Here is an 8400-nt window from a genome sequence, read left to right as displayed (position 1 = left end):
GGCACCCTGACCCAGAACAGGATGACCGTGGCCCACATGTGGTTCGACAACCAGATCCACGAGGCCGACACCACTGAGAACCAGAGCGGGACCTCCTTCGACAGGAGCTCAGCCACCTGGGCTGCCCTGGCCAGAATCGCCGGACTCTGCAACCGCGCCGTCTTCCTGGCAGAGCAGAGCAACATTGCTATCCTGAAGGTAGATCTTTAACCCTCCATTTCCCTGCCAACTACGTTTCTCTGCCGTTTACTTGAATAAATAAAACCTTATATTAAGGCTTCTCTGAGACAGCCAGCCTCAGAACGGGAGGTTTTTCACATGAATTCACGTTATTAGGGAAATAATTAGCTCTTAGATCTAAAAACAGAAGTCTGTATCATCTTTCATCCTTTGTTCAACAGCAAGAAAGCTTTTGCTGTTGTTTTAGGCTTTTGGTCTGTGTGCTCATTATGTGGGCAGGATTTAGAAGTGCTGTACTGCCGACTCATTTCCCGCTTTGATCGTGCCCTTTTCCAAGCAGTTCGAAAATTACAGTAAAACCAAACAAGTGCCCCACTGACTCTCCATTGTTTGTCCACTTTTTTTACCCCCCTGATATCGGCTTCATTCAGTCTCTGGTAATGCCAACACCTGTTCTAGTGCACTTCATGAAAGATGTGTTTGCTAAAATCTGATAAGAGACGAAAGACTGAAACATGATGTTTACACTCACTGAAATTTGAAAAAGGACGCTGCAGCCACTGTGCATATTTATTCTGTTCTAAAGAGGTTGTATCAATTTTTGGACACATTTGGGGAAAAAGCGTCCTAAAAGAGTGTTTCCCTGTAAATTCTATAAACAGATTGATTATTTATCAGATTTATCTTAATATCGGACATTAAAGACTTTTTAATTTAAAGGTTAATTTACAAAAGATATTTGCCACTGAAGTGAACAGGCTTGTTTTCCAGCTTGTATAACTCCCTGGAGTGTATGTAACCACATAATTATTCCTAACCGCACCCCCCCAAAACACACCGACAAACACACACACCCAGTTGTGCGTATGTCTCTTGGCTCCCACACTTTCCTTGGAGCCCAGTCTCTGGTTTCCACCCTGTCTTAATAACCTGTTTACGTGTGTGTGTGTGTGTGTGTGTGTCTGAGTGTATACATGGATCTTTGTGTGTTAATCACCTGTAAATGTCTGGCTGGCATCGTGGCTCTAATTACTAGTCATTCTCTCTCACTGCTTATTTCTCCCTCAGTCACTGTTACGAGAGTGAGAGGAGGGTAAACATGGGTGCTGGTTATCAAGGCCAGTAATTATGATGGGAAAAATACAGAAAATTAACATTTCTTTTTCATGGCCCGCTTCCCAAACGGATCTTTCTTGCTGCTTTTGTTTTTGCATTGTAGGTGGACACAAAAAACCTGTGTAGTATGTGGAGTAAGACAGATTTTAGTTCATGTCCATAGAGGATGTTTGTTATTCAGATTTATGAAGACAAAATCAACTGGGAGGTTTGCTGTTGTGCGTGTGATTAATTTATGTTTCTCGCCTCTCCATCTTCCTCCTCCAGAGAGATGTGGCAGGTGACGCCTCTGAGTCGGCTCTGCTGAAGTGCATTGAGCTGTGCTGTGGATCAGTGCAGGAAATGAGAGAGAAAAACCCCAAAATATCTGAGATTCCATTCAACTCTACCAACAAGTACCAGGTATGCGTCTTGCTAATTGTTAAAAATGGACTCCTTACAGAATCTCTCTGCTCTTTCCATAATAAGGGTTTTGATAAAACCTGACCTGTTTTCTTAATCAATTTTTCATGTGCTTTAGCTTTCCATTCACAAAAATGGCACACCCGAGGGAGAGTCTAAGCACCTGCTGGTGATGAAGGGAGCCCCAGAGAGGATTTTGGACCGCTGCTCCACCATCATGATCCAGGGCAAAGAGCAGCCTCTGGATGACGAGATGAAAGACGCTTTCCAGAACGCCTACCTGGAACTGGGAGGTCTGGGAGAGAGAGTGCTGGGTAAGAATGGGCGGCTGCTGGGATAAATTAACAGAGCAAAAACTTTAAAATGGCCGCTCAGAAAATCACTTCACTGGACCTAAACTACTTCTTGTCTTGCGTCCCATTCAGGTTTCTGCCATTTTAACCTGCCTGATGACCAGTTCCCAGAGGGCTTTGCTTTTGACACTGAGGAGGTGAACTTCCCCACTGAGAACCTGTGCTTCATTGGCCTCATGTCCATGATTGACCCTCCTCGTGCTGCTGTGCCCGATGCTGTGGGCAAATGCAGGAGTGCTGGAATCAAGGTATGTGCCTGTAGTCTTTTCAGGTGTCCTGTACATGCAATAGATGTCTGTATCTACAGTATGTGTCATTTCAACAACAAAAGCACAATCGCAAGGTTTAATTACCCCACTAGTTTGCTTGCTTTTCATAAAGATTCACATAGACATAGACATGGAAAACAAACATGTTCTGTGTTAAAACTTAAATATCTTGTCTTAACTTCTCCCTAAGGTTATCATGGTCACAGGTGACCATCCCATCACTGCCAAGGCTATTGCTAAGGGTGTGGGTATCATCTCTGAAGGCAATGAGACAGTTGAAGACATTGCAGCCCGCCTGAATGTACCAGTCTCAGAGGTCAACCCCAGGTTAGTAGACTCACTAAAGCTTATTTCTGAGTGTTGAGCATGTTTTTTCACACTCATGGCACTCAATATTAAGAATATCTATATTTTTGGCACATGAACACCATGCTTCAAATGAGTATTAAGCATGAACCAGGACTTAGATTTAGGATTTAGACGTGTCTTCTTCTGTGGCAGTTCTTCCAAATAATTGTACAAATTGAGCTAAATTAAATCAGCATTGGGCAACGAGGTCTCGCAATCTACTCAGCCAAAAAGGCTTTTACCATTCATTTACTGCAGACAAATAAATCTAGGCGAGTGTCTGACCTGGTGACTTTACTGTTTCCTTATCAGCAAGTTTAGTCAGCAATCTTGGGCAGTATCCTCATGCATGAATTCTTCTGTGTTAACTGATGACAAACGTCACTCTGTCTGGGCACAATCCTGTACTATGATAGATCTGATAATATAATAAAAAAATGTATTGTCTGTAGTGAAAGTCTAATGTTTTAGCAGGTCCTGAAGATCTAGATCACTTTATTCTAAATCTAGCCTTTTGCTGATGATGCCATAATTTTTCTGGCAGATGCTGTCTGTTTTCTGAAGGAATTTCCTGTTTTCCCAGTTTGCCCATTTCCATGATTTTCTTTTCATATAACCCTAATTACACCCCATCGTTAGTTTTTCCCCTCAGAAAAAGGGTGTGGTATTGCAACTGTTATCGTAAATGCTGCTATGCTTTCCTCTCCAGAGATGCCAAGGCCTGTGTTGTCCACGGTGGTGAGCTGAAAGACATGACCCCGGAGCATCTTGATGACATCCTGAAACACCACACTGAAATTGTCTTTGCCAGAACCTCCCCTCAGCAGAAACTGATTATTGTGGAAGGTTGCCAGAGACAGGTCAGCATCAATGGGAATTTTAAGACATTTTCACAGAAACAATTTGGGATTAAACGCTGTCAGAAATGTCTGTTGTCCTAGATTTTTGTGATATCCTAACATATATTTTTTGTCTCTCTGCAGGGAGCCATTGTGGCTGTGACAGGTGATGGTGTGAACGACTCTCCTGCTCTGAAGAAGGCTGACATTGGTGTTGCCATGGGTATCGCTGGATCTGACGTCTCCAAGCAGGCCGCTGACATGATCCTGCTGGACGACAACTTTGCCTCCATCGTTACTGGAGTGGAAGAAGGTAAAAGACACACACCAAGGCTTTTTTACCTGCAGACATGTGGAAGTACAGACTGCATAAAGCGTTGTCGCAACTGCCATTTTCTCACTTTCCTCGCAATATTAATTTCCGTATTACTTTGTCAGGTCGTTTGATCTTTGACAACTTGAAGAAATCCATCGCCTACACTCTGACCAGTAACATCCCTGAGATCTCACCCTTCCTCCTCTTCATCATCGCCAACATCCCTCTGCCCCTGGGAACCGTCACCATCCTCTGTATTGACCTGGGAACTGACATGGTAAAGATGGACGAATTGCAGCCTTTCAACTCTTTAGTGCTCCTAAAATGTCTCATTTTTATAGAAGTTAAGTTATAAGTTCACACAGTAATCCTGAGGTAAACTTTATTCAGTCTATGTAATAAAATAATTTTCAGGACCAATTCAAAGTGTTGAGAATGAATGTCCACCTTCATCAGTGTGTCAGCTTGCTCATTGATCGGTGCTGTCTCCTGCCTCCCAGGTCCCCGCCATCTCCCTGGCTTATGAAGCAGCTGAGAGCGACATCATGAAGAGACAGCCCAGAAACCCCAAAACAGACAAACTGGTGAATGAGAGGCTCATCAGCATAGCCTACGGACAGATCGGTAAACAGACCCTTATTGGCACCTTGATTAGAAATCCAAATCTTCCAGGCGCACTGCTAAAATCGGACCAGAACCGGGAGTTTGCTACCAATGGCTCCTTGGTAGATTTTTCTGGAAAGGCCAGCTCAGTATCTGGGTGGTCCAAGATAACTAGAAGAGTGGCATACACCAGAAATAGGCTCATACTGATAGTGTGTGTGTGTGTGTTTGAAGATGATAGAGCGGCCCCTTTTTTTTTCCCTCTTTGGTAATGAAGCCAAGAATAGGCCCGACCCTGCTGAACTCCTCAAACGACCTTATGTAAGAGCAGAAATACAAGCAAACAAATCGTGTTGTTTTTGGTACTTTCGGACTATGCTGAGATTTATTGTTCAGACATTGCCGCTGCCCTTTTTCCCTTAAACAGTAATGTATCACAAAGTAGTGGACCACCGGTAAAGGTTTGAATAAGATCATGTCCCCCTCACCTCTCCTCCCTGCAGGTATGATCCAGGCGCTGGCTGGTTTCTTCACATACTTTGTGATCTTAGCTGAAAATGGCTTCCTGCCCAACACCCTGCTGGGCATCAGAGTGTCCTGGGATAATAAATACATCAACGACCTGGAGGACAGCTATGGACAGCAATGGGTCAGTACTGTTTATTGCACAGACCACAAGTAGCGGTTTTAATTGGGCAACCCCCGCCTGGTATGAACTTTCTCTTGTTTCCTGTCAGACGTACGAGCAGAGGAAGATCGTGGAGTTCACCTGCCACACAGCCTTCTTCGCCAGTATTGTCATCGTCCAGTGGGCTGATCTGATCATCTGTAAGACCAGGAGGAACTCTGTATTCCAGCAGGGCATGAAGTGAGTACAAAAACATTTGTCATCTCCCGTCTCCGAACGGTTCGAGCCTGAGGGTTTGCTGCGTCAGAAAATACGCTCTCCTCTGCCACTGAAGCAGCCGCCATCTTGAATATCATGCCTCCTCTTCCATATTGTGCTGCACTTTTCTCGGAAGGGTTATTTTTGGCTTTGAAATCCTGGCACCGAGATGACGAAGATAAAAATCCCAGCTATTTTCAATCACTGGAATTGGTTTGTTTGGGTCTCGGGTTTCATTTTTCTCACATTTTTTCCCCGTGTGTTTCAGGAACAAGATCCTGATCTTTGGACTGTTTGAGGAGACCGCCTTGGCTGCCTTCCTCTCTTACTGCCCGGGCATGGACGTTGCCCTCAGAATGTACCCTCTCAAGTGAGTAAAAGCACAAGCACTCCTCTCACAGTCCACCACATGCGTATCTTGTTGAATCTGTAATCGCGCTTACTCCACCTACCACATGTTGCTAATCGACGCCCGGGGCACCGGATCAGTTTCCCTAATCTCTTTCTGTGTGTTTTCCAGGCCCAACTGGTGGTTCTGCGCCTTCCCCTACTCCCTGCTCATCTTTATCTATGATGAAATCCGTAAGCTGATCCTCAGACGCAGCCCAGGAGGTGAGTCCAGAATCCATGCTTTTATTATCTTCTCTCCTCCCTCTGCACTGTTGTTTTTCTGCTTTCACTTTGGCCTCTTTCTTCCTCTCTCTCATTCCTCTGTCATCCTCCGGTCCCTTTGCATGCTTTTAAATACGATCAAACATATCCAATCTACCTGAGAAGTTGCCTCTGAATCCCGTTTGTTTTCTCTCCCTGCGTGTCCAGGTTGGGTGGAGCGGGAGACCTACTATTAAAGACCCATCAGCCCCGTCAACTCGCATCTTCTCCTCCACTCCCGTCTTTTTGCATGAATATTGTCTTGCTGCTCGGAAATAAAATTTTAACCTCTGTGAAAAAAATATTGGAACGTGTTTTTATATTAGGGAATGCTTGATACTACTATTAGACAAATACTGAGATGGAACGTGCTGATGATGATGATGATGATGTTGATAAATGATGCTAATGACATGAACACTGAACATTGACATGACTATGCGTGCCTTGTTTCTGAAACAGGACCAATTTTATACATGTTTTTAACAGTTATAAATGTTCAATAAAAATGCGCTCGAGTCAGGTCCCACAAACGTTTCCTGTTCTCATTTATTGTGTGTGTGTGTGTGTGTGTGTGTGTGTGGTTTGATTTTGACGAGGAAGCAAGAGCTCTGTAAATGTGTAAATGTACAGAGTAAATGAAGGTAGATTTCAATTAATTCTAAAGAAATGTTGCAAAAATAGTTTTTTCCTCTTTAATATAAAGTTCTTTGAAATGATCTTGTAGTATTTGATGTAGTCAAGTTCCAACACTGTTTTTAAATGAAATCTGCAAGCATTTGCCTAATTTATGAGTAGAAATAACGAGCCAATGTTTTCCTTTACATGTTAATATTCCATGCTTTTGACTAAAGCGTATGAAGACGGGAATGTTGGGGGAAGTTATGTGAATATTGGAATTGAATAGATGGGAGCTATTTAGTATTTGATGAATTCCCTACTGAGGATTATGGCTCCTCGTGCTCATTTCCAATGTTTTCCTTTGCTGTTTCTCAAGGAATACATTAGTAACATCAACATGTCCACACTTTAACGTTACCATATTCAAGACAGAGAAAACCGCCTTAATGCAGAAATCTTGTGGTTAGTGAAACCATCCAGAGCTTTTTGGTGTGCCATATTTTAAGCTGTGAAATATTTAACGTTACATTAACATTAACATTACATTTCCATGCATTAAACACAGCCTTTCAATATCACTCAATGCATACTTGATGGTTAAGAGTCATTTTCTGTGATTAACTATTTAAATTAACTAACCTCAGAGAAAAACCTTAAACTTGTTACCTGATAATGAGACTGATTTACTCAAAATAATATGACAATATACTGTATAAACCCTCAGTCTAATCTATGCATGCAGTAATTCCCCTATTAATGAGAAATGAATCAGTCTTTACCTAAAAAGTAGTACCCTGACTGCCTCTAACTTTGAAACCATGCTACCATCTTGGTGAAGTCAACGCACGGGGGCAAATTGTGGGCATGCTTTTATCAGCAGAACAATGGAAAGTCTTATCAGCCAGGCGGTACGCACATAGAGATTCAGTGAGTGCTTACTGCAGCAGATCACAGCACTCGAAAGGTGTCTCAGGACTCACTCTCTCCTCTAAAAATCTGTATTTTATGGGAAATTATATGGGAAAAACAGACTCATTAGCAGCATTATGAAGTTGGTCCAAGTCAAACTTTAGATGGATGGATAGGTGATTGCCAGCCTCACATGAACCCTGCAAAAGCTCTCTGAGTTGTTAGGGCCAGGGTGGGTGTTTTAGTTTACCAAGAGGCACAGGAATGCCTAATCCAATATCCATTATGCTTGAAGCTGGGAGTTTCAAGCAGCGCCTGTATGTGGTCTCTGTCCTCCCTCGCACTCCTTGCTGAGTCTTGACACACACACTTTTAAGACTTTAAGAAGAGGAGAGCAAAAACTCAGCATCCTCCTACCTTAGGAAATGCACAGTGTTAGACAGAGATTCAATATAAAGCCAACACATTCACATGTGAGAGCTCTCTGAGGGACAAACATGAAGAGCAAGAAGGTTGGAAGTGTTTCCCCACATCTAAAGCACAAAGATAACTGGGAAGTCATCGGCTTTTACTGGTTGTAGGTTTTTTTTTTATGCTTGTATATTAAATGACAGTAAAACAACAACAAACATGTCAAACAAAGATAAAAATAATAACATTTTTTTTCCCCCCATAAAAAATAAAAACCCATTACCCATCCGTCCCCCCCCCCCAAATGGTTTAGTCCTACACATGTGTGTTGACGGCGTCGCTAATTGCGCATGAACGTGATGTTTTTCCCCAAAAAACTCCAGTGAAAGTGGGGTTCAAATGAAAGTTATGGACGGAAAGAGAAAACAACCAGTGATAAAAGTTTTACCGGAAGAAAAGGTGAGCTGGTCAGGTTGTTAAGACTGCTGTAAACTGA

The 8400-nt window shown here is 42.9% G+C and overlaps 1 protein-coding gene across 2 annotated transcripts in view; it reads left to right on the top strand.

Moving 5' to 3' along the window:
- The window catches only part of LOC118339801 (sodium/potassium-transporting ATPase subunit alpha-1-like), a 17843-nt gene that overhangs the window by 4605 nt on the left and 4838 nt on the right, over positions 1 to 8400 (top strand). The window contains exons 9-22 of one of the 2 annotated variants that reach the window (XM_035677566.1): positions 1 to 198; positions 1564 to 1698; positions 1817 to 2012; positions 2124 to 2299; positions 2511 to 2647; positions 3378 to 3528; positions 3652 to 3820; positions 3946 to 4100; positions 4324 to 4447; positions 4930 to 5075; positions 5164 to 5294; positions 5581 to 5682; positions 5833 to 5924; positions 6132 to 6496. The exon at positions 1 to 198 is cut by the window's left edge and continues 117 nt beyond it. In XM_035677566.1, coding sequence (XP_035533459.1) covers positions 1 to 198; positions 1564 to 1698; positions 1817 to 2012; positions 2124 to 2299; positions 2511 to 2647; positions 3378 to 3528; positions 3652 to 3820; positions 3946 to 4100; positions 4324 to 4447; positions 4930 to 5075; positions 5164 to 5294; positions 5581 to 5682; positions 5833 to 5924; positions 6132 to 6160 — 1941 coding nt within the window. In that variant the 3' untranslated portion in view covers positions 6161 to 6496. Of the gene's footprint in view, positions 199 to 1563; positions 1699 to 1816; positions 2013 to 2123; positions 2300 to 2510; positions 2648 to 3377; positions 3529 to 3651; positions 3821 to 3945; positions 4101 to 4323; positions 4448 to 4929; positions 5076 to 5163; positions 5295 to 5580; positions 5683 to 5832; positions 5925 to 6131; positions 6497 to 8400 lie in introns of those variants that run through there. The other variant, XM_035677565.1, reaches the window with a different exon arrangement.

This window comes from Morone saxatilis, unplaced genomic scaffold (genome assembly GCF_004916995.1).
Source record: "Morone saxatilis isolate NCDOM2014 unplaced genomic scaffold, NCSU_SB_2.0 Contig6, whole genome shotgun sequence".
Classification (NCBI taxonomy): Eukaryota; Metazoa; Chordata; class Actinopteri; family Moronidae; genus Morone; species Morone saxatilis.
Note: the sequence above shows the minus strand (reverse complement) of the source record. Positions and strands in the feature narration are given on the sequence as shown.